The sequence below is a fragment of the Mirounga leonina genome, unplaced genomic scaffold (assembly GCF_011800145.1).
Source record: "Mirounga leonina isolate KUSES-001 unplaced genomic scaffold, KU_Mleo_1.0 Mir_454, whole genome shotgun sequence".
Taxonomy (NCBI): domain Eukaryota; kingdom Metazoa; phylum Chordata; class Mammalia; order Carnivora; family Phocidae; genus Mirounga; species Mirounga leonina.
The window spans coordinates 9,434,945-9,459,835 of NW_023270763.1; the positions used below are offsets into that span (position 1 = coordinate 9,434,945).

The following is a 24,891-nucleotide window of genomic DNA, read 5'->3' on the forward strand; positions in this document are numbered from 1 at the left end:
CCGCGCCGGCGGATCGCGCCCACGCGGATGCCGCGGCGCGGCGGGGAGACGCGGCGCCTTTAAAGCCCGGCGGGGGGAGGGGCGTGCCCGGCGCGCGGAGGGCCCGCCCCTGGGCGTGTCCGCCCGGCGCCCCGCCCCGAGGTTTGTAGCGGCGGCCCCGGGAGGCGGCGCCGGCTCTGGCTCCGCGGCCGCTCGAGTGGCAGCGGCGGCGGCCGCTCGGCGGGCTCGGCGCCTCCTCTCCCTCGGGCGGCTTCCCTGCGCGCTGCCGGGGCGCCCGAACGCACGCGGGCGGCTGGGCGATGGCCCGCGCCCCGCGACGTGGCGGGCGGGCACGGGGGCGCCGGACGGCGCGGCCCGAGTGAGCCGGGGCCGCCCTCCCGCCCTCGGCCGGGGCCGCCCGGGATGGCCGTGCCGCCGCTCCGCCGGGCGCTGCTGCTGTGGCAGCTGCTGGCGGCGGGCGGCGCGGCGCTGGAGATCGGCCGTTTCGACCCGGAGCGCGGGCGCGGGCCGGCGCCCTGCCAGGCGGTGGAGATCCCCATGTGCCGCGGCATCGGCTACAACCTGACCCGCATGCCCAACCTGCTGGGCCACACGTCGCAGGGCGAGGCGGCCGCGGAGCTGGCCGAGTTCGCGCCGCTCGTGCAGTACGGCTGCCACAGCCACCTGCGCTTCTTCCTGTGCTCGCTGTACGCGCCCATGTGCACCGACCAGGTCTCGACGCCCATCCCCGCCTGCCGGCCCATGTGCGAGCAGGCGCGCCTGCGCTGCGCGCCCATCATGGAGCAGTTCAACTTCGGCTGGCCCGACTCGCTGGACTGCGCCCGGCTGCCCACGCGCAACGACCCGCACGCGCTGTGCATGGAGGCGCCCGAGAACGCCACGGCCGGCCCCGCCGAGCCCCACAAGGGCCTGGGCATGCTGCCCGTGGCGCCCCGGCCCGCGCGGCCCCCCGGCGACCCCGCCTCGGGCCCGGGGGGAGGCGGCGGCGGCGGCGGCGGCGGCGGCGGCGGCACCTGCGAGAACCCGGAGAAGTTCCAGTACGTGGAGAAGAGCCGCTCGTGCGCGCCGCGCTGCGGGCCCGGCGTCGAGGTGTTCTGGTCGCGGCGCGACAAGGACTTCGCGCTCGTCTGGATGGCCGTGTGGTCGGCGCTGTGCTTCTTCTCCACGGCCTTCACCGTGCTCACCTTCCTGCTGGAGCCCCACCGCTTCCAGTACCCCGAGCGCCCCATCATCTTCCTGTCCATGTGCTACAACGTCTACTCGCTGGCCTTCCTCATCCGCGCGGTGGCCGGCGCCCAGAGCGTGGCCTGCGACCAGGAGGCGGGCGCGCTCTACGTGATCCAGGAGGGGCTGGAGAACACGGGCTGCACCCTCGTCTTCCTGCTGCTCTACTACTTCGGCATGGCCAGCTCGCTGTGGTGGGTGGTGCTGACCCTCACCTGGTTCCTGGCGGCCGGCAAGAAGTGGGGCCACGAGGCCATCGAGGCCCATGGCAGCTACTTCCACATGGCGGCCTGGGGGCTGCCGGCCCTCAAGACCATCGTCATCCTGACGCTGCGCAAGGTGGCCGGGGACGAGCTCACGGGGCTCTGCTACGTGGCCAGCATGGATGCGGCTGCACTGACGGGCTTCGTGCTGGTGCCCCTCTCCTGCTACCTGGTGCTGGGCACCAGCTTCCTCCTGACGGGCTTCGTGGCCCTCTTCCACATCCGCAAGATCATGAAGACAGGCGGCACCAACACGGAGAAGCTGGAGAAGCTCATGGTCAAGATTGGGGTCTTCTCCATCCTCTACACGGTGCCTGCCACCTGCGTCATCGTGTGCTACGTCTATGAACGCCTCAACATGGACTTCTGGCGCCTTCGGGCCACAGAGCAGCCCTGCTCGGCAGCCAGCATGCCCGGCGGCCGGAGGGACTGCTCGCTGCCAGGGGGCTCGGTGCCCACCGTGGCTGTCTTCATGCTCAAAATCTTCATGTCGCTGGTGGTGGGCATCACCAGCGGCGTCTGGGTATGGAGCTCCAAGACTTTCCAGACCTGGCAGAGCCTGTGCCACCGCAAGATGGGAGCTGGCCGGGCCCGGGCAAAGGCCTGCCGGGCGCCCGGGGGCTACGGCCGTGGCACCCACTGCCACTACAAGGCCCCCACCGTGGTCTTGCACATGACTAAGACGGACCCTTCTCTGGAGAACCCCACGCACCTCTAGGGACACAGGCCTGCGCGGGGCGGCTGTTGCCCCCTCCCGGCCCCCCCTCCGGAGGAGACAGCTGACTAGCAGCTGCCCAGCTGTCAAGGTCAGGCAAGTGAGTGCGAGGGGCCGAGGACCAGGGCGGGGAGGCTCTCCTGCCACCTCGATTGCCGGGACCCAGTGAGGCTCACTCCCCTGCGGCCTAGTGCAGGGGGTGGGCCTGGCCAGGTCCCCACGGGGTCCTGGGGGAGCATGCGGCGAGGAGGAGGGGCAGAAGAGGGCGTGGTCCAGCAGGGAGTTTATTTAATGATGTAATTTATTGTTTGAGTTTCTCTGGAAGCTGTGACTGGAATAAACCCCCCCGTGTGGCACCGCCGAGTCCTCTGTGGGCCGAGAAGGGGGAAGGTAGGAGGGTGGGGGCCCTGCGGGAGTCTCCCTGGTGGGCAGAGCGGGGTGGGTGCTGGCCTCATGCGCCGGCCCCCGATCTCTGGCTCCCCCCCGCCCCCCGGTCAGGAGGGCGTCCCTGGGGAGCAGCTGTTTCTGCAGAGGTCCCTGCGTGTGCGTGTGCGTGTGCGTGTTTTCCCCTCTCGCCTGTCTTTGCTCCTTTGCCTGAGTCCTGAGCTCCCTCTTCGCAAAGTGTGCCTGGGATGCCGGCCGGGCCGCTCCAGGAATCCCTGGAAGGACACCCGTGGCCTTGGGGACTCTAGCCTGTCTGGGGGGTGTGGGTAGGACTGCTTTCTTCACTCGTATGGGAAGTGAGGGCGCCGACCTGTCTCCAAGTTTCCCTTCGAGCCTTAGGACCTGCTCCTGCTGTCTCGGGTGGGCGTGTCCCGCTGTCCCTTCCCGGGGCCTGAGGGCTGAGGCTGGAGTGACTGTCCTCATTGCCTGCCAGGACTGCCGGCGTCCACCTCACTCCCTGGGGGCCTAGTCAGGGCACCCCACCGCCTCCCCTCAGCAATCTGGGGGGAGTGGAGATGGGGCCGGACTGGTATGTGGGCATCTTGGCAGCCCAGACAGGGGACATGGGGAGCCCTGGAGTCTAGTGGGAACTGGGCCCCCAGCTCCGAAGGCTATGGAAGGATTTGCGGTGTGGAGAGCTGCGGTGAGAAATGGGGCAGGTGCAGGGGAGTGCCCACGGCTGCTCCAGGGCACCTTGCACACTCGTGTGCCAGGGCCCAGGACAAGGTACGTGTGTATGTGCGCGCCAGGGAAGCCCAAGGCCGCGGGGACCTGCGCCATCTCTGCCCACTGTTAAGGAGTGTGTGGCCCTCCCACGGAGACCCCATCAACTTGGGCTGGGGGTGGGGGCTCAGACCCCAGAGGCCCATGTTGGCCTCTGCTCCGGCCACTGTGACTTCAGCCAGGTGAGGGCCTGCGCCACTGGCCCTGGGTGCATGATGCGCAGAGCCAGCACTCAGTGTCACTGCCAGGAGGCCCCAAGGGTCCAGCCTCGCCTCAGAGCCTCGGGGGGGCCCAGGGTCGACTGCTTCCTATCAGCAGTAGGGCTGAGTTCCCAAAGCCAGGGCCTCTCGGGCCGAGCTCTGTGCCCTGCACCAACCAGCGGTCTCAGCAGGCGAGAAAGACACCAACTGAAGATCAAACAGGCGGTGTCAAGTTCCCATTGGGAGCTGAGCAGAGTTGAGGACTGTCCTTCCCCGCAAGGACCGCCCCGCCCCCCGGGGGAGCTCTGCAGCCAGCCACCTGTGCTCATGCATTTCCTGCACGGCCTGTCCCCCCAGCCCCCCCAGCCCCCCCAAAGCCTTTCCCCTCAGGGAGCACACAGGAAGGCCCCTGGCCTTTTTCAGTCGGTGAAGCCAAGTGACCCTGACACCTTGTCACTCCCCCCGTGAGGGTCCTTGACTGAGAGATTGCGCTTGTTGAAGGTGACGGGGCCCCGGGTCGGAAGGGGGCGGGGCGGGGGCAGGGGCTGCATTGAGCTGCGCTCAGGGCAGGGGCGGTGGGAGCAAAAGGAGAGGATTCTGGAGACTGGGGAAGAGAAAGGCAGGTGACATGTGTATGGGCAAAGGATGGAGGGGACGCTGAGCATCAGGAGCGGCACCAGTCCACCCCTGTCCCTTGCCAGGCAGTGGTCAGGGAGGGGCGCAGTCAGCTAGGTCCCGCCAGGTGGAAACAAGATTTGAGCTTCCAGAACAACTGGGAGGGGAGAGGTGGGCGGTGAGGGGCTCTGCCGGTGGCTTCTCAGCACTGGGGGACACCAGAAAAGTCCCAGACCCTGGGGGAGAAGGAAGAAGGAAACATTTATTAGAGACCTTTTCCAGAAGCCTTCCACTTGACCCTTCTCTCCCCATTTCACAGACAGGGAAGTGTGGAGAGCTTGCTGGCTGGAGATCACACACGGCCAGGCAGCCTGCGGCCTCCAGAGCCTTTGTGACTTCCGCCACACCACGGATTCCATCGGGACGGCAGGTGTTAGAACCTAGGGCGGGTTCGTCCAGAGAAACCCCTCCCTCAGCGGGGCCTCCCCGCCCCCCAAAGGAAATTCCAGAACCCAACACCTGCTGGCCTGTGCCCGGGGTGCCCCCGGCCCCGGCGGCACATCTGTGCGCTGCTCACGTCCACGCGGGCTCCGCTCCTCCGCGGCTGAGCTTGTGCATGGGAAGCCTGAGGCCAGGGAACTTCTTAGCCCTGACCTCGGTGTTAGGTCCGAGGAAACGGTTCGAAGTTCCCAGGAGTCCGCGGTCAGACGGAGCAGGTCCCCCGGAAGGGGTGTCAGTACCTGCTCTGCCTGCCTGCTCTTGGCCGCAGCCTGTTGAAAGGCCCCGGGCCTGGGCAGTCCTAGAAGCATCTTGCAATCCGGGCCCTCTCCTCCTGCCCGGCTTGGGATTCTCAGTGCCCTGCGTAAGGACGCCCTGGCTCCCGGGCAATGCAGGCCCCGGCTCACTGCCACCGCTGACCAATTTCCAGAGCCTCCCCAGAGCCCGGGTCTGAGGAGGCGGCAGCGCAGGCAGGGCTAGAGGGAGGGCTCCGCTGAATCCCAGGAGTGGTGCCTGTCCTCGGGAGAAAGTTCTCGTTCCTGTTTGCAGGCGTCAGCCCAAGTCCGGTGGCTCCCCTAAGGTCCCACCCTTGGCGGGGAGGCCGATGGTTTAACAAGACCAGGGTGCATGCCCGCGGGCGCCACCCTCAGGTACCCGAAGAAACCCACTGGGGAACATGACTTCACGGACGTGGCCGGGCCCCCGTGGCCGGCTGTGACCGTCTAGGAAATGCTCGGAGGTCGTACAGTTCCCTTGCCCAGAGCCGGAGTGCTGGCCACATTGGGGCGGACCTCCGGGCAGGCGGCTCCCCACCCCACCCCAGGCCCACACTCAGCAAGGCCACAGAGCAGCTGGGGCAGAACCCGCACCCAGGGCTCCAGGTTCTCCTCAGATTTCTTCCCGTTTCAATCACTGCCGCCCCGGGTTCGGGTGGCCTGGGAGCCGAAGTTCCCTCTCGGTAGATGGGACCACACCGTGGGCTCTGCAACGTCTCTGGGTTCTGTAAGCGGGTGGCCACCTGGCAGTGACCTACTCCGATCAAGCACTCGGACTTTAAAAACTGCCAGCATAAAACCCACGAAGGCGGAAGTAAGGCTGGCCGTGTGGTGGAATTGCCAAAGCACAGTACGTGGCAATTCATTGTTTTCACTCTTTTTGTGCTACATGTTCGAAAGTTTCCTTGAGGTGTTTGAAAACGCCAGGAGTTGCCCCAAAAGTAAGTCCTCAAGCACTATACAAATTCCCACAGTGAAGCCTTTAAGAATATTTTCCCCGAATTCCTAGAATTCTAATGAAAACTTGGAGGGAGAGAGGGGGCTTAGGGCCAAGGCCAGGAGAAGCTGAAGGTCACACTTCAGGGATCCTCTTGCTCCTGAAGGACACCTGCCCCCAACAGCAGTACCAGCACTCAGGACTCTGCACGATCCTCTCCCTCCCCCAAGAGCACAAAGAAAGATTCGCCAGAACCGTTTCTTCTTTATAAACACAAGTACATAATGTTTATTTGAAATTCCAATTTATTACAAGTTTACCCTTTAATGGGGCCCTTCCTCCTTAAAGACAATTAAAAAAAAAAAAAAACAACAGTTCAGGTGTCACTGAAGTGGGAACACAGGATTCTGTGAACAAGACCAGACTGGCTCTAGGGTACGAGGCAGGGCATGGTGTTGGTGGCCGGGACTATGGAACCAGAGCGGCAGTGCTAAGCCCGAAGCTGGGGGAGAAGGGACAGTAAACCTATCCAGCAGCCACTGGAGCAAATCCCCAGTCTCCGGGCAGGGCAGGCGGGCGCGAGACAGGACCACACCGTGAAGTTCCGTATTAAGAGGCTTTATTCTCAAGTTCTAGGAGCTGCAATCCCCTGGTGGACAAGTTTTCCCTTAACTTAAATAGGTACAGAAGAGCTGAGGTGCTCACATTTTCTAAATTCAAAGCTGACAGAAAAGAAAATTAAACCCTGTCTTGCATTTTTATCAAAATCTGCCATAAAAGGGAGAGAAGACTACGAGGTTCTGCCTAACTAGAACTACGAGGGCCAGACTCCGCCCCCTGCCCCGCACGGACACGGACCCCTGCGAGATTCCGGGAGCTCCGCGTCCGCGTCTGCGTCTGCGTCTGAGGCCAGAACAGGCTCGGGAGGAGGGAGGAGGGAGGAGGCGGCTGGAGATGGAGGCGGCGGAAACGGCCGCCAGGGCAGGCAGAGGGACGTGCCCGACCCCGCCAGGTCCCACCGCTTGCCCTGCTGAGCCTCCAACCCCGCTTCTCTGGAGGCAAGAGGATGGGCTGAGGGAGGCGACGGGGCAAAGTAAAGCAAACACGTTCTCATATAAACTGTACTGTACATGTGCCAAAGCAAGATGACAGAAGTATTTTACAAGATGTTCTTTATACAATACCACTGCTGAAACAAGCAACTTTTAATAACTAGAAAAGTCAATTTAAAAAAATTAAACATTTAAATTCTTCCTGCTTTTCTTCTGCTCCCCCAAGAGCTTGTGTCTGGTATGTGGGTGGGCTGGGCTCCAACACCCCTCTGGCCAGATCCATCCAAGTAAAGGTTATATGCATGATTATAAGCAGGACTCCAGTCTCTAAGTGAAGTGCCTTAGGTTCTTTGTGGGTTTTGTAGGGGGTTTTTTGTTGGTTTTTTTTTTTCAGTTTTTTTGTTTTTGATTTGGAAGGGGTGAGGTGGGGCAGGAGAGGGGAGAGAGCGGTCACAAAGAAGGGGAGGGGTATTCAGGAATGGCTCCAGGACATGTCCTTTTACTCGGCCAAGAGCAACTCAAAAGAGCACGAGGGTCTCGTGATGCTGGTGAACACAGAATGCGGTATGGCCCTCACTGCTACCATCACCTGGGGGAGAGGCAGGGAGAGACCGAGGACAGGCTTCAAGGAACGAGACTGGGTGTAAATGGAGAGTAAAAAAGTCAACACCGCCTCCCCACTGGCCTGATCACCCCGATCCTTCCATGTAACACAGTAATCCCTCCCCTGGAGACCAGAGGCTTGGCACCGTCGTGGTGGCCAAAGCGGGAGGGGCCGCAGGAAAGAAAGTTAAAGGACGGGGGCCCACGAGAAAGCCACACCCTTGGCCTCTCCCTGGAAACACTCAGCAGGGTTGAGGCCGCCTACCGCCCACGGTACCTCTGGGCAGAGACCACCAGCCCAGGAGTAGGCTCTCCAAGGAGCTCTACTGCTTAGGGCCCTCTGGAGAGCTGGGCAAGGCAGCACAAGCTTGGGATGACGGGCATTTCTGGACTCCCTGTGATCTCCTCCCTTCCACATTCTTCTCCATCTTCCTCTCTCGCTCCCCCCCCCCCCCCCCGGCCCCCCCCGTTCCCCCCCACCCCCACCTCAGCTCCCTTACCAGGGCCCTGCCTCTCTACTTCTTCTGCCTTCGTCCCCGCGACTGTCCAACGGGCTCTGACTCACTGTCCCCTTCATCTTCAGCAAGCCGATCGGGAAACTTCTTGCGTTTCCTGCGGACATACGGGTGGCCAGGAAGGTGTTTATGCAACAGAGCCACCAGACACTGTTCTGTCTTCACCGTGCAGTTCAGCACGTGGCTGCCTCGGCAGTTGTAAAGCTCAGCATTGGTAAACACTTGCTTCATGTCAGTAAGAAACTCCTGCACAGAGCGGTAGCTCCCACAGGAACATTTGTTCTGCATTGTCTGGAAGTCCATGGGGTGGGTGATGATGTCATAGTAATCCTCAGCCTCATCTCTGGTCACGGGCTCCCTGTGGAGAAGAACCAAATGGAGATCAGAGCGCGAAACCTTGTTTTCGGACCAGCGTTCCCGGAACGCCCACCCCTGCTGCGATCAGCCAGCGGGCAGGCAGAGAAGAGGCGTGTTCACCTAGGACCAAATGCGGTCTCTACCGGTCTGGGAAGGAATGCCCCCCACACTCAGACATGCCCTAAAGGAAGGATCAGGGTCGTCCATACGACCTCCACTCAGCGCGGCCCCAGCCAGCTGGCTGGCTGCATGCTCGGAGCACCCACCAGGCCGGTCCTGCTCCCCGGGGCCTGAGGACACAAAGCCCACCTGAAGGGCCAGCTGAAGCGGTACTTCACAATCTTGTGGAGGATCTCTTCACACTTCTGCAACTCGAGGCTCTGCCTCCGGGAGCTCCGCTTGGTCTGAAGTACCTGGCACCAAAGAAAGAGACATGTTATTACAGGTCCAAGAGAAGAGTGGACAGAAGAGAAAACGTATATATCCTTTGAAAAGAAAACAAAAACAAAAACAAAAAGCTCAACCATCTTCTTGGAGCAGAGACAGTCAAAATCATCTGACATTCCAGTCAGGGAGCGCGCTCAGCGGGGCAGACCTCTTCCCATCAGCCCGCTGGCCCCTCCCTGGCGGACGCGGATCAAAGCAGCCCAGGGCAGGCAGCAGCTGCCGTTACAGCGGTCCCGCTAGAGGTCGGCCAGAGAGGCCACTGTCACCAGCGCACCGGAGCGCAGATGGACCCGGGATCACGTGCCCACCGGGAGGGGTATAAACGAGCCACCGCGGAGACCCGCACGGGTTACGGGGACCACTGGCAGCCAATTCTCGGGGGGCTGGGGGCTCTGAGGAAGAAAAGCAAGAGGTACGATTCCTCTCCCAGGCCCTCCTGCTGCAAGCATGTGGGAGCTAAGTGGCTGGGGAGGGTGGGCGTCCCCTCCAGGGAGCCATTGCCACGGTCACTCACAGCAGTCAGTCAGAGCCCCAGGCTTGAAGGGTTAGTTAGGGCTGGGCCAGCAGAAGGATCTCGCATTGCCCTCGAGCTCCCTAATGGCTTGCTTTATGCCCCCCAACCCCAATCTGCTCTGCCAAAGTAAGTACTTTTTCAAGAGCCTCTGATTGTTCTTTAAAGCTCAAGTGAAATCTAAGGAAAACCACTAAAATTACATTGGTTGAGGAGCAGAGGGGAGGATAACACCCCTCCCACAACAACTGTGGGCAAAAGACCCAGGAGTGACTGAGGCTCCAACATTGCTGGCATTCCCACAACGGAGACCCAGCCCCTCCGAGCCACTGGAGACACATGGATACTATTTTAAAATCCTTAACAAGTCATGGGCTGCCTATTAACTGGAGGAGACGAAGTTTGCAGGCTACAGCAGGGGAATGCCGGACATAGCTGCTCCTGGGGGGCCCGTGGCCTCTGTCTGCCTACAGGCCCACCCAACTGCCACATCAGCCTCCAAAGGGAGGGGGGAGGGGCCCCCACCTGTTGCCCGATGGATTCCTGACGCTGGAGTGGGGGCTGAGAAACGACGGGTACGGCGAGGAGGCGAAATCACTCACCAGCTCTTCAACCTCCGCGTCGTCCACAGGTGGCGCCTTCGGCCGAGACTTCCTGGTGGGATGCGGCTTCTTACCTGGCCGGCGGCCTGGCCTCGCCGCAGCCAGGATGACACCCTGCTTGCCCCGGACGGTCTTTCGAGGTCTCACTATAATAGAAAATATGGATTCAGAGCTGAACAACGGAGGATGAAGGGAGCATGCCTACGGGACGGGGAGAGCATCTGGTCGAGCAGAGCAACAGCTCCCTTTGGTCCTAAGTTGCTCTTGCTCTTGCTCTCCTGCCCTATCAGACATGACACTTTAAAGGTAGAGAAGCAGATGAATGGATACCTTTCATCAACTGCCAAAGACCTTCTAAGAATCTCTTCCAAAGGCCAGTTCCTTCAGAATGGCTACTCTCTGTCCCCGCTCTGTTCACAGCTACTCCTAGGAACGAGGCCTCTGAAGGAGTCAATGGCAAGCTGACTCACTCTGGAGGAGAGGCCGTTTGCTAATAGGTCTGCCTGGAATTCCCAGAGCCCAAGCTTGGCCTGTGAGTGTGTGTCCTTGCATGTGCGATGGAATCTGACTGTAGGACAGTTCTCGCCTCCTAGTTCCCCCAAATAATCCTATGCTCACCACCACAATCTTCTGGGAGAAAAGCTGTTATCTACTCGAAGTCTTCCTCAGTGAATCCAATTTAAAGGCCTGCCCCAGTCCTGCTTTCTTGCATTTCTGAAAACCAAACAATGGGCCAGGCCACCTCCATAAGAGCCCTGCCCAGGACCCCCAAAGGGAGAATAAGGAATACAAAGGCCCCCAAGATGACCCGTGTCTCAGGTTGACAACGGGTGCTTGATGTCAGACAAACCAATATTTCTCAATACGTCCTCAGGGAGTGATGCTCCATTAGGATTAGCTCAGAGCTTCTCCACTGAACACATTTTCCCTTCAAAGTAGGGAGGTGACATTTGGACAGAGACAAGGGTATACAAAGCCAATGACACAAAGAATCAATAAACAATGTTTCATATTCTACTTCTAGACCCTGATAACCTTTCATTGGCTATTTTAAGATCTCTAAGCTCAAGACCAGGCCTGGAAGAAAGAATAAGAAACTGACACCAAGGATGAAACTCAAAATGCTAGAGACGGCCACCAACCCAGGGCCTTGAGTTGGGAACTAGGGAACACATCTTTGGTGGCCTAAAAGGTGGAGTAGACAAAGGGTTCTCAGATACCAATACTTCCCAGACCCCTTTGGCAGATAAGACCCTAGAAAGCTGGACAGAACAATTTTTTTGGAAAGAAAACAGTAACTTGCAAGTGGAAAGCTATCACTACTCTGAAAATAAACAAAATGAGTACACTGTCACATTCACAATCTATTCCCTGACAACCCTGCGTCCCAATCATATTCTCCAGCTAGCAGACGAAGTCTCTTCATAATCTGGGGTTAAGGGACTACTTGTGTTCTGACCCTGGACAACTGGGAAATCATGCCTAGTGAACAAACAAAAGGAGCTCTGTAGGAACGAGAGAAATTAAGGTATTCCAAATGAGAGCCCTGCAAGATTGGAAAGATGGGGACAGGCGTACATACCCAAACCCCTCAGGTTTTAGCAGCACCCCTCCTGTAAAACTGGTCATGCCAAGCATCTTCTCAGACTCCTTATACCAAGGTCTAAACGCTCAGAGTGCTGTGATCTTGGGAACTGTACCATCTCTTCAAAAGCTCATCAAAATCTTGATCTGTGGTCTCTTTTCTACTAATCTATAAAGAAGGGTATATTTTGGATATATATACCCTTGGAGGAAGCTGTAAAACACTAGACTGCAGAGTTTTAGGTTTAACCATGAAAATGCCTCATGAAAAATGGCTGTTAAAGAGTGAGAGTCAATGCAGTTAAGTGTAAAGGAAGAGCCGCCCCCCCCCCCAAAATCCCCCATTGGCATCTAGTCAAAAACAGATCTGAACCTTCCTAACAACCACCCTAAGCCATGAAAAAACTAGTCTTCTCTTTTCAAACTAGCAAAGCTAGATCCCTGCACACTATGATGAGAAAATCACGTGACCAGAGGAAAAATCACTTCTCTGAAAGCAACACTGCAGCACAGCCAAAACCACTGTTAGGAGAGGACAGTGAGCCTTGGCCTTCCTTACCCATGGTCCCCACTGTCCCCATACACTGAGAGGCTGGAACCAGCAGACTCGTCATAAACACACCTGGAGCCTTGAATTCCACTAAATGTCGGACCAAATGGATCTACACAGGGCTGATGTTCTTAAGACCAAGCCATCCAACTCCCACTAGGAAGGTGGTTACATGGCACCTTGAAAATCCCTTCAAAAATCACGGCAGTGGAGTCACCCCACAGCCAAAACATGGAGAGAAAGATGATGGCCCGACGGCAACGCTGGGTGGGTGGGTGGCTACTGCCAACCCAGTCTTTCCCAGGGCAGCTTGGAAAACTGTGAGGTGAACTACAAAGGCAAACTGAATACTTACATCGCAGACCAGCCACCTCATAATCCTCCTCCTCCTCTTCATCCTCCTCCTCCTCCTCCTCTTCATCACTCTCATCATCTTCACTGTCCTCGGAGGCAGACTCTTCGGTGTAATTTCTGTGGGGAGGGAAACAGATGTAGGGAATGCGGATCTAGGCCAAAGTGGTCCTAAGAAAGAATGAAGGCCCACGGGGATCCTCTTCACAGACTGGGTAGATGAGATGACTGAGGGCAGGGAGCCTGAATCAAGGCTAGGACACGGGCAACAGCGTGAAAGCCTAAGCAGGCCTCCTCCAACAGGCCCCAAATGCTTTGGATAAGACACCAATAGCAACAGAAATCAAGATCAAAATACAACCCCACCTCTCCTCACATAAAACAATACAAAACCTATTCATTCCTTTTTTCTCACGAAATCACCCAGATAATGTAACATTTCACATATTAAAAGCTGTTCCCAACTCTGGGGTGGACTGAAAGGATAAACAGCCCGGACAGGTGTTACTCCACCTTGACGGTCCTCTTCTAGGAGTAGAACAGCTTGCAGATGACCATAACATCAAAGCAATGGTAATCCCAGCTAAGAACAGCTGGTCCAAAGCCCCGCCATTTCAGGGTAGTGTGCCTTACTTGGCTCTAAGTGCAGCGGGAGCGGAGTGAGAAATAACTTGAGTAATGCTGTTAGATGGGGTCAGGGTCAAACAGCTCTTCCCTCTCAGAGACCAAGCCAGAGCACCTATAAGCTGCTCTTTCACCACCTCAAACTGCAATGTGGAAAACAATGGCATTAACTTGGCAAATATTAGGCATATCCTCTTCACAAGGCCTTATTGGGATCAGGGTGAAGAACAAAGCACCACCTCTACCCTCAGGGTACTAACAATCTCGTGGGAAGACAGTCAACATGTAGACTAACCACAGAGGCAAGATGCACCAAAAGACTGAGAGACTGGACGCTTGGTTGGAACACAGAGAGGAAGAATTTACCCTAAGAATATAAAAACAACATCTCAAACAAGCAGTGACATTTTAGATAGGCTGTAGTCAGTTCCCTCAGTTCTGGGGAGAGGGAATATTCCCAGCGAGGAGGAAAGCCCAGCAGACAAGGATACCCAGTCAACAGCCTGCACCAAGCACACAACATGGGAATAAGGGCTCATAAAAACATAGACCGGTATTGTCTAAGAGTCTCAAAAATCAGGCCAGGGAGTTTGGACTTTATTCTAGAGGCAATGGAAAGACTTAAGTTTTAGGATAGTGACACGAACTTATCTTTATGCCTTACATAAACGATTCTGGTATCCACACCAAAGCTGGATGAACAGGAGGGGCAAGACCATGAGTTAAGGAGTTGAGAAGCCACTGAAGGAGCTCAGAGGAGAGATGGAAGAGAGTCAACTGACAGCAGGGACCACAGAGAGGGGCAGCAGGAGACTGACTCATGAGATGTCTGGACACGGAACTGACGTAAATGAACTGAGCATGAGGGAGAGGAAGATGTCCAAGTTGACGCCAGAGTTCTAATCATGATAAAGAAGGAAAACAACAGGTATGGGTAAGGAAGGTCATGAGTTTCAGGACTCTGAGCAGGGGGTGGTTGCAGACGTAATTCAGAAGAGGGCAAAGCAGAAGCGTTAAGGCAAAGGGAGATAAACTGTTATCTGAGAAGGTATGATCCAGAAGATACAGAACATGTCTGGCAGTGAAAACCAGGAATGTCAACATCAAGCTAAAATGAAATCAGAGCCCTCTGAGCTCCTACTTAAGTAACCCCAATGATCAGGCTCCGTACGCAAAAGATAAACTTAAAACTCCTTAGAATCATTCCGTTTGAGTAACTAAAGCTTAACTGTAACAGCCATTTCACTTATTTGTTTTGAGAGAAGAAATTCTCACCTGCCACGGGAGTTGCGCCTGGCGGTCGCAGGCTGGCAAGCAGGGCACTGCCACTCACCGTCTGGGACCTCGTAGAGGGCTGGCCTCAGACAGAACAGGTGGAAGGCTTTATTACATTCATCACACAAGATCAATTTGTCATCCTCACCTGCAAAGAGAAAAACTTGTACAGCATTGTTGGGAGCATGGCAACGGTCCGCAAGCCCGTAACAAAGAGCCACTCACCCTCGACTAACAGCATGGGGGAGCCAACAGTCTAGCATAGTGTTATCACTTTCTTTTTAAATACAGTCATTTCTGATCAGAAATGTAGCATAAACTAGGATACTGGTAATTTAAGACTCAGATCTTCTGACTTATATCCCCAAATCTAGCTCGGCCTAGGGAGGACAGTTAAAACATTTACAAAGTAGCAGCAAAAACCAAGTCGTAGCAGGAAAGGTGGCTGTTCATCTCAAACTAAGAGATGAATCCCACATGAAGTATTACATTTCCTGCCCATCCTCTTCCTCGACCCCCAACGCTTCCCAACTCCTATATGATACGGTTCTCTTAAACCACTCGGTGTCAAAAATGCACGGAACCAACCTCACATGGTCATTTCTCTCTCCGACCTTCATTCTGAAACTTCAGCATTTAGAGCAACTGATAGATTTTTCACAGATCTTTCTATCCTTGGGATTTAAATCCTAACTTACTTCACAAAATAACGTTAGCCACTGAGAAGTCAATCGCTTGAGGGCTATTAGTCATGAAGTTCCTTTTACACGGGCTCTGAGAGCTGTGACCATTAAAGAGCCCCAAATGCCTTGCTCTGTAGGACTCAGTGGCAGAGGGCCCAAAGCGGAGTATTCCTCCCAGTGTGCAAATACTGCCCTCTGCTGGCAGACGTCTTACTTCGTGCATGACTAAAAACTCCGGGAGATGATAAAAGAGATTTAAAATTTTAGGTTAATGTGTTCCCTGTAGAAAATTTAAAGACTGGAGAGATAAACTGCTCTTATACTCAAACCTGAGGAACAAAGGGCTTGCTCTGATTTACTGTCATGTTATTTAAAAGAGTAGCATTTTACAGACCTCCAGAGGAAGGTAAAATCTGTCCCACTATACTTCAAAGCTGTGTGCACAGAATTCTTCAGCGGAGGAAATATCTTTGGAATGGAAATCCTAGTCCCTACTACACTCAGATAAGCAACACTGATCTAAATATACCTTTCTTTCGACAAACTTTGCATCGAGCATTTTCTGCTGACATATCCCACTTGATACAGGCATCCAGCATCCCAAGTAGAACATGCATTCTGGAAAAAGTCTGAGCTTCACGTATTGCTGTCTTCCATTTTTCCAGAGCAGATGCAACCTAAACAGAGACCAAACCAGGTCAGCATTACTACAATGACCTCAAGGACATGACATGTAGATTTTTCACATAATACTGGCAGAGTATGCACCGAGAGCACTAGGAACAGAAGAAGCGAGAGAATGCTGAGCACGTTTACCTCCTAGAGCTTCTCCACCCTCACCCATTTATTTTACAGCAGAAATCAAGGCTCTGAAGAGTGAAAAAACTTGCCAAAAGTTACACAGAGAATTAATGCAGGGTGGGGGATGATCAGAGACCCATCTCTTCCAGTGAAATCCACTTAAAAATTCAGTATCATTTAACATTTATGGAAATGCTAGCGTGCAACCATGTCCTGAGCTAACACAACTTTGGTTAATAAGATGATGGGTCTCTGCATTATGTGCCACAATCCCAGACTACAGGGCTTGGATATTACAGTAAATACTATATATATCGCATTCAACAACACTTAAAAATATTAAGTACTGATACAAAGCATTCCTCTTGACTTTATCACCAACTTCTAACTAAGTGAAAATTTCAGAGGGCCAGGGCTCAGGCTGACTTCTTTCTGGGCAGTTACTCTCAGCTTAATAGACACCGCCTCCTCCCATCATCAGAAAATGCAAATTAATTCAGAATTACCCACGGAAAACACAGTTAGGATGGGGGAAAATACAATCAGGAATTTCAATGATAAAACACAACCCTCACTCCTATAAAACAGACATTCTAAGGAAAAACAGAAATGCCATTTTAAAATAATTCACTTATTTGTATTACTGTTTCATTAAGTCAAATGTGTTTTTTTTAGGTCTTCAAAGTATTTCTTGCCTAAATGATTAGGTAAGCATCTGCACAGACAAATGCCTGTCTGTAGCTGAGCTACTTCTGAAGCTGTGGTGGGAGGGTTGAGAGAGGGGAACAAAGGCTGCCCTTTCTCTTTCTTACGGAAACAGAGAACCACAGAGAGCCGTGTGTGTGTAATTTCATAAATAACAAGAATACGTAATATAAACACAACAAAAATGAGAAGCTGCTAAAGCTCTAGTGGAATCTGACCCATTCCTTACTCCAACCTCCACTGCAGCTATTTCAACAACTGTCCTCAAAATACAGCACAGCTGCCTTCCTCCCCACTCAGAGCTCCTCCGTAAACTGTGAGGTCCACAACCACAGCTTGCCTCGCTGACCTTCTCCCGAAGGGCAATGGAGAGCTGACATATAGCTACCGCGCAGGTCCTCTTATTGCGCTAACAACCAACATCCTGTCAATGGAATATAAATTTTTTTTTAAGATTTTATTTATTTTTTAACAGAGACACAGCGAGAGAGGGAACTCAAGCAGGGGGAGTGGGAGAGGGAGAAGCAGGCTTCCCGCTGAGCAGGGAGCACGAGGCGGGGCTCGATCCCAGGACCCTGGGATCATGACCTGAGCCGAAGGCAGACGCTTAACGACTGAGCCACCCAGGCGCCTGTGGAATATAAATTTAAGAATTTTAGGTTCAGCCCCTAAAAAGAGTGCCTACTGGGAAAAGGCTGAAAATGGCTAATATGAGCTTTGCTGTCCTCTAGTGGACACTCAGATGCACACAAGTAGTCAGGAAAAAGTCCTATCAGCAGATAGTACAGTACTGCCTTTTACTTATTTCCTATAAATTTTAAGATTTGAGCACTCAATAGGGCATCTGGCCTCATTAAAAAAAAAAAACAAAAACAAAAAACAAAAAAAAACAACAACCTGGGGCACCTGGGTGGCTCAGGTTAAGCATTCAACTCTTGGTTTCAGCTCAGGTCATGATCTCAAGGTCATGAGATCAAGCCCAGGTCAGGCTCAGCGCAGAGTCTGCTTGAGATTCTCTCTCCCTCTGCCCCTCCCTCTACACTCACACTCTCTCTCAAATAAATAAATCTTTAAAAAAAAAAAACAACCCTGAAAGATCTTAGAAATAAGCTTAACCTCATTTTAATACAGATTGAGATATAATTTAAGTTCACGTGTAAAGAAAATAATGGTTTACATATATTTGCAGAGCTGTACAACTATCAACATAATCTTAATGAGAACATTTTCATCACCCCAAAAAGAAACCTTGTACCCCCACTAGTAGTCACTCCCTATTCCACACCCTAAACTACCACTTCCCCAGCCCTAGGCAACCACTAATCTACTTTTGGTCTAGAGATTTTCTTCTTCTGGACATTTCATATATAACGTGTGGCTTCTTGGAGCATAATTTTTCTAGGGCCATCCACATAGTAGCATGTCATAGTACTTTATTCCATTTTAATTGCTGAATATTCTTCCATTGTATGGATCAATCAATTACATTTTGTTTACCCATTCATCAGATGATGGAAAAAATGGTTGTTTCCATTTTTTGGCTATCATAAATAATACTGCTATGAACATTTGTATAACCTTCATTTATTGTTTTTGCCCAAGGTCTCACAGCAATTTGGGAACAGGTCTCCTTCACATCTCCAGATCCCCAATACCGATGCTCTTGACATTAGAGATACCGGATAATCACTAGCATCCTATTAAACCCACAAAGTTATCCACCTAGGCCAGCCTAGATTCCAACCAACCTCTAATTTTGAGGGCAAAACATTAGGCACTCAAGATTTGAAAGACCATCCTGGTTTCCTACCACTGGAAAAAAAAATTCCAAACACTCCAGCACATTAAAACAAAAACCCCACACAATATTCAAAGACACTGGGTTTTTTTGTTTTTTAAAGACACAGTTTTTAGGAACAGATGAACAGTGGCAACTAAGTTTTGACATTCAACACTGGTGGTATCTGGTAAAATCCTGTGTCTCACAATGCTTCTGGGAGGCTAAACACATTATTCTGATGAAAAATTCAAATTCTCAGGGCACCTGGGTGGCTCAGTCGGTTGGTTGGCTCAGGTCATGATCCCAGGGTCCTGGGATTGAGTCCCGCATCGGGCTCCCTGCTCTGCGGGGAGCCTGCTTCTCCCTCTCCCACTCCCCCTGCTTGTGTTCCCTCTCTCGCTGTGTCTCTCTCTGTCAAATAAATAAATAAAATCTTAAAAAAAAAAAAAAAAAGAAAAATTCAAATTCTCTAGCACGTTTAAATAAAGGTGGTCCCTACGTAGAAGTGGATATAACAGAATCAAAGGGAAGCCAGCTTATATGCAAAGTCTATATTAATCCCTTTACTAACAGTAAAAAGACAACATCCTATCTTGCAAGGACAGGACAAGGCTTCCGACCATATTCTTCCACAAAAGAACATTTAAAGTGGAAAATCAGATAATCAGGTTGTCAGGACAAATGCATCCAAAGTAAACAGAGAGCCTAACAGAACCCAGGATTTTGCCAAATTACACAAGGTCTTTCCCACTTAAGACAAAAAAATGAGATACATTATTAAATATTTGAAGTCATCAGGACTATTACAAAAGGGGGTTCGAGAAACAATCTACTTTTATTTATTTTTTCTTTTTTTTCAAGATTTTATTTATTTATTTGAGAGAGAGAATGAGATAGAGAGAGCATGAGAGGGGGGAGGGTCAGAGGGAGAAGCAGACTCCCTGCTGAGCAGGGAGCCCGATGCGGGACTCGATCCCGGGACTCCAGGATCATGACCTGAGCCGAAGGCAGTCGCTTAACCAACTGAGCCACCCAGGCACCCAACAATCTACTTTTATTAAAGACTGATACTAACTAACTCACGCAACCACCTAGTGCCCGCCGAAAAACGCTGGCCTGGGCTAAGTGGAAACCTTCAAAGCAAAGGACAGTGGAAAATTTCAGAGCTGTGGCAAAGCTGACCTTTGGTCAGAAACTGCAGGCAGGGCATAATGCCATTTTAATGGAGAACATTGTTGAACTACTTAGTAGGCAACCTAATTGATTTTCCAAGAAACTCTTCCATGCTTTCCATTTGTGTACTATGTGTCTGGGCCCCAAGGTTAAATCTGCAGTGCTCAAATTTTCCTCCCCAATCAAAACTAAGAATGAAGTCTCATATGACAAGCTAAAAAGAGGTTACTTTGCTATGGGGAGGAGTACTAAAAAAGAACTTAACGAGAATTCTACAGCCACTACTTCCCAACGAGAAGAAAATGTTACTGGTAAGGAAATGTCAAGGAAAGATCACGTCAAGAAAGAGACTCCTCTGGACAGAGTTAAAAACAAAACCCATGCAGTACTTGGCAAGGCTAAAACTGATGCCTAACGAGAAGAGACTTAGCAGAGAAGACTATAAACTAATGTCTTAGACTTTATCTGGAAGGTGACCTGCATACCAGGTGGCCATTAAAAGGGGCACACAGGAAGAGAGAACCCAATCCCAGAAAGATACTGACATGAACAGACCTTGATCTTACTGAATCTTCGCTCTCCGCTCCACTTACCCTCCCACCCAGAAGGACTCTCCTTTCATCATGCATCACCTTGGCCTTGGAAAGAAATGCGGGAACGTGACAACGGTATACAAATACCTGAGGTTAGAGGGAAAACTCATTCTGTGTAAACTCAGAGGGCAAAACAAGGAGCAACTGTCAAAGAGGAGAAAGCCAATTTCAGTTCAATCCAACCAGGCCTATGCCCCCTTCCATGACTGGATTAACTCCTATTTATTCTTCAAACCCCAGTTGACACATCTGCTCCTTTGGGGAGTTTTCCCTACTTTGCCCCAGGTGTCCCTCACAGGTAGGCTGAGTCCTGCGCTTTCTCGTCAGGACCTTTTCTCGTCACTCCACCACAACCATCCCTCCCACTCCAACAGGACTCCTGGAGGGCAAGGACTTCTGGCTTCTACTCATCACTACAACCTCCGGACCCACCAGAGGACTGCCCAAGCCAAGTCTTTACCAGCTGGTTTCGAAAAGAAGGCCGTACAGAAGGGGGAGAGAGAAATCAAACAGAAAGGGAGGTATTCTATGGGATGATGCCTGGGACATTTCCCTTAATGCAGTGGTTTCAACTTCTTTTCTTTGTAAGTAATCTTAAGTAGAAAGCTAATAGACAAAACAGAAAAAACTGGAGCTGCTAACTATTCTAATAAAGACAAACCAGAGACGACATAAAGTTCATCAGTGAGGAATTAATGCGCTGAGAAAACACGGTATCACGCAGATCTATAATGGACTGAAAGCAGGGAGACAGACAGAGTATGTTGATGGATAAGAGACTGCAGAACATGACGCAGATGATTCCATTCTGTAAAATTCCAGTAAAACTATCTTCGTGTGCATACAAAAAACACACCAAATACTGAAGACTGATAATCCTGGGGAGCAAAACTAGGATGGGAGTTGTTTCATATTTCACTTACCTCTCACACTGGATTTACTTACAATGAGCATGTTACTTTTAAAACTTAAACCAGAAAACTGGATATCCACATGCAAAAAATTGAACTTACACCTTAAGTCTACAAATAATAATTCAAAATGGATCAAAGATTTATTTATTTATTTATTTTTATTTGAGAGAGAGAATGAGATAGAGAGAGAGAGAGCATGAGAGGGGGAGGGTCAGAGGGAGAAGCAGACTCCCTGCTGAGCAAGGAGCCCGATGCGGGACTCGATCCTGGGTCTCCAGGATCATGACCTGAGCCGAAGGCAGTTGCTTAACCAACTGAGCCACCCAGGCGCCCCAAAATGGATCAAAGATTTAAATGTAAAAGCTTAAATTCTAAGACCTGTAGAAGAAAACAGAGGGGAAGGAAACTGCATTTGTGACGCTAAATTTGGCAATGATCTCCTGGATATGACACCGACAGCAGAAGCAACAGAAGAAAAAACAGGTAAGGCAAACTTCATCAAACCTGAAAACTTTTGTGCATCAAAGGATGGCATCAACAGAATGAAAAGGCAGCTCACAGGATGGAAGAATTTATTTGGAAATCATACATCCGATAAAGGATTAATACCCAGAACATATAAAGAACCTACATAACTCAATGACAAAAAACACATAATCCAATTAAAAGACAGCTAAAGGACTCAAAGACACATTTCCCCAAAGAAGACAAATGGCCAACAAGTACATTGTTCACCACTAAATATTAGGGAAATGCAAATCAAAACCATGAGCTATCACTTCACACCCATCAGGATGACTGCAATCACAGAAACAGAACATAACAGGCATTGGCAAGGATGTGGAGAAATGAGAACCCTGTGCACCACCGGTGGGCATGTAAAATGGTGCAAGGCTGTGGAAAACAAGGCATTTCTTGAAAAAGTTAAACGGAATTACTAGATGATGCAGCTATTCAACTTCTAGGTATATAGCCAAAAGAACTGAAAGAACTGCAACAGACAGTTGTATGCCCGTGTTCCCAGCAGCATTACTGGACGTGAGGGCCATCTGGACCCAATATCTGTCATCCCACTGTTCTCCAGGATGACTCTGGCTGGTGTGGCTGGTTAGATGGCTGTCTCCTCCCTCCCTCACTGTGCAGATGACAGGAGACTATCCAGGGTGTGCACCTGGCCATAGAGGACAACCTTCTCTGACAGATCAGGATCGTCCTTCAGTCAAGGGTATACAGCTGGACTCCCCAGATAGATGCTCCAACAAACTCTTAAAAGTCCATAGCAGCATACTCACAATGCCAAAAGGTGGAAGTGAGTGCATCGCCAGATGAATACAGAATGTGGTATATACACAGAATGGAGTATTACTCAGTCTTAAAGGGAAATTCTGGCACATAACACAACATGGATGAGCTCTGAAAACATTATGCTATAATCCATTAAGAGATTCTTAATCTCAGGAAACAAACTGAGGGTTGCTGGGGCGCCTGGGTGGCTCAGTTGGTTAAGCGACTGCCTTCGGCTCAGGTCATGGTCCTGGAGTCCCGGGATCGGGCTCCCTGCTCAGCAGGGAGTCTGCTTCTCCCTCTCTGACCCTCCTCCCTCTCGTGCTCTCTCTCATTCTCTCTCTCGGGAAAAAAAAAAAAAAACAAAACAACTGAGGGTTGCTGGAATGGAAGGGGGTGGAGGGATGGGGTGGCTGGGTGATGGACACCAGGGAGGGTATGTACTATGGTGAGTGCTGTGAATTGTGTAAGACTGATGAATCACAGACCTGTACCCCTGAAACAAATAATTCATTATGTTAACAAAAAAATTTTTTTAACAAAGGAAAACATTATGCTAAGTTAAATAAACCAGTCACAAAAGGACAGATATTGTGGGCGCCTGGGTGGCTCAGTTGTTAAGCGTCTGCCTTCGGCTCAGGTCATGATCCCAGTGTCCTGGGATCGAGTCCCACATCGGGCTTCCTGCTTGGCAAGAAGCCTGCTTCTCCCTCTCCCATTCCCCCTGCTTGTGTTCCTGCTCTCGCTTAAAAAAAAAAAAAAGGACAGATATTGTGATTCCACTTCTATGTAATAATACTCAGAGCAGTTGAATCCATAGACACAGAAATAAAGTGCGGATTGCCAGGGGTTGAGGAGACAGCGAAACGGGTAGTCTTTAGTGGGCATAGTTACAGTTTGGGAAGATAAGAAGGCTCTGGAGATGGATGGTGGTGACAGGTGCACAACACTGTGAATGTACTTAACAACACAGAACATAAAAATGGTTAAGATGCTACATTGTTCCTTATGTGTATTTTACCACCATTTTTAACAATTTAAAAACCACTACCACCTTTTAAAAATCAATTACAGCCCTGGTAAAAGGAGATGGGAGCACTGTGAGACTTTATCCAACTGTGCTCCACAGACCAGTTTGAAAGCCACAACATTTAGTAGAAGTGAGAAAAATGGAACACTGGCTCAGGGAACAGTGCTTTTCAGAAGGTAAAAGCACTGGGTTAGACTATTTTAAAATCAGATCCACTCTCCTACAGTTACGAAACCACATCTTCAGGAACAAAATACCTTTGCTTCCTCTGCCAGTTTCTTCTCTTCATCCACCTCTTCCGTCTTTGCTGAATCTTCACTTTGGAGTTTTCTTCTCTTTTGCTTGGGAGCCATGAAGCCTTGGAGAAACTTCTTTATGACACTGGCTTGTAGGGCAATAACACACTCACCAAAATCCTTCAGTTTCTCTAATGAGATCACCTACAGGAAATGACGAAAACAAGAGAATGAATGAAAGGCCAAGATGACAGGAGACTATCCTCCCCTCCCCACACCCCGACTCTGGTCATCTCTGTGTACTACTCTTACTTGATGTGGGTTGTAGGGGGAAGCTAATTTTAAGCATGTTCAGTAGCAGCTCCCCACCAGTTTCAGTGTCACTGGGAAAGTTTATCCAAAAGCAACTTCACTGGGGGTTTGCCTAGGAGGTAAAGGCCTTTTACTGAAGCTAACCCCTCCCCACATGTGGTAGTAAAATGCTGTATTTACTCAAAATAACGCATGTTGTCTGCTTAAAAAAAAAAAAAAGGAGACTATCCTTGACTAAATTCAAATCAATCTGGGCCCCAAATGGGTCACACAACATGAATTTGCCTTGGTCCTCAGTTCAATGGGTGGTTTATACCTTTAAAAGCAGCTGACTACCTCCATTTACCCAGCAATGGGACCCATGGGATGCTGAAACTTGCTCTACTTAATTAAGGAAGTTAGGGAGCTCATTCATTCACTCAGCAACTGGGTGTTTACTATGTGCAAACTACAGTCTCAAGGCAAAGAAAAACTGAGAAGGAAAATAAACATTTACTGACCCACTGGCTTACAAACTATAAGCCAGGTAATACACTTTCCATACTTGATGTCATCTAAGCCTCACATTTATTTTATGGATAAGGACAGAAGCAAAATCACTTTGATCCAAGTCACACTCTTGAGTGAACGCTACCTTCTCAGTCATGCAAAACATGTCAATTTAAAAAATGCCATTTTATAGCTATAAAGAAAAACAAAGAATGATGATAATCCAATGTTAGCAAGGTGTGAGCCTGGGTTTGGCACAAAGTAGGCAATTGACTAATATTTGCAAAATAAACAAAAAAGTAAATATTGTATTTGAAACTGGCACAATATTTAGTGTTGAATAATTATTTAAAAAATCACTAGAACAGGGGTGCCTGGGTGGCTCAGTTGTTAAGCGTCTGCCTTCGGCTCAGGTCATAATCCCAGGGTCCTGGGATCGAGGCCTGCATTGGGCTCCCTGCTCTGCAGGAAGCCTGCTTCTCCCTTTCCCACTCGCCCTGCTTGTGTTCCCTCTCTCGCTGTGTCT

The 24,891-nt window shown here is 51.2% G+C and overlaps 2 protein-coding genes across 3 annotated transcripts in view; one reads left to right on the forward strand and one right to left on the reverse strand.

The window, feature by feature from the left end:
- Window positions 1-402: 402 nt before the first annotated feature.
- FZD9 (frizzled class receptor 9) lies at window positions 403-2,541 on the forward strand. The gene has a single exon (XM_034988153.1). It carries the CDS (start codon window positions 403-405, stop codon window positions 2,203-2,205), a length of 1,803 nt encoding a protein of 600 aa, XP_034844044.1. The 3' UTR covers window positions 2,206-2,541.
- Window positions 2,542-6,496: 3,955 nt separating this feature from the next.
- The window catches only part of BAZ1B (bromodomain adjacent to zinc finger domain 1B), a 70,883-nt gene continuing 52,488 nt past the window's right edge, over window positions 6,497-24,891 (reverse strand). Inside the window, exons 13-20 of one of the 2 annotated variants that reach the window (XM_034988637.1) lie at window positions 23,586-23,768; window positions 15,578-15,725; window positions 14,366-14,513; window positions 12,471-12,586; window positions 9,982-10,127; window positions 8,731-8,834; window positions 8,050-8,422; window positions 6,497-7,535 (exon numbers count right to left, since the gene is read on the reverse strand). In XM_034988637.1, the coding sequence (XP_034844528.1) occupies window positions 8,065-8,422; window positions 8,731-8,834; window positions 9,982-10,127; window positions 12,471-12,586; window positions 14,366-14,513; window positions 15,578-15,725; window positions 23,586-23,768 (1,203 nt within the window). In that variant the 3' untranslated portion in view covers window positions 6,497-7,535; window positions 8,050-8,064. Of the gene's footprint in view, window positions 8,423-8,730; window positions 8,835-9,981; window positions 10,128-12,470; window positions 12,587-14,365; window positions 14,514-15,577; window positions 15,726-23,585; window positions 23,769-24,891 lie in introns of both variants that reach the window. The other variant, XM_034988636.1, reaches the window with a different exon arrangement.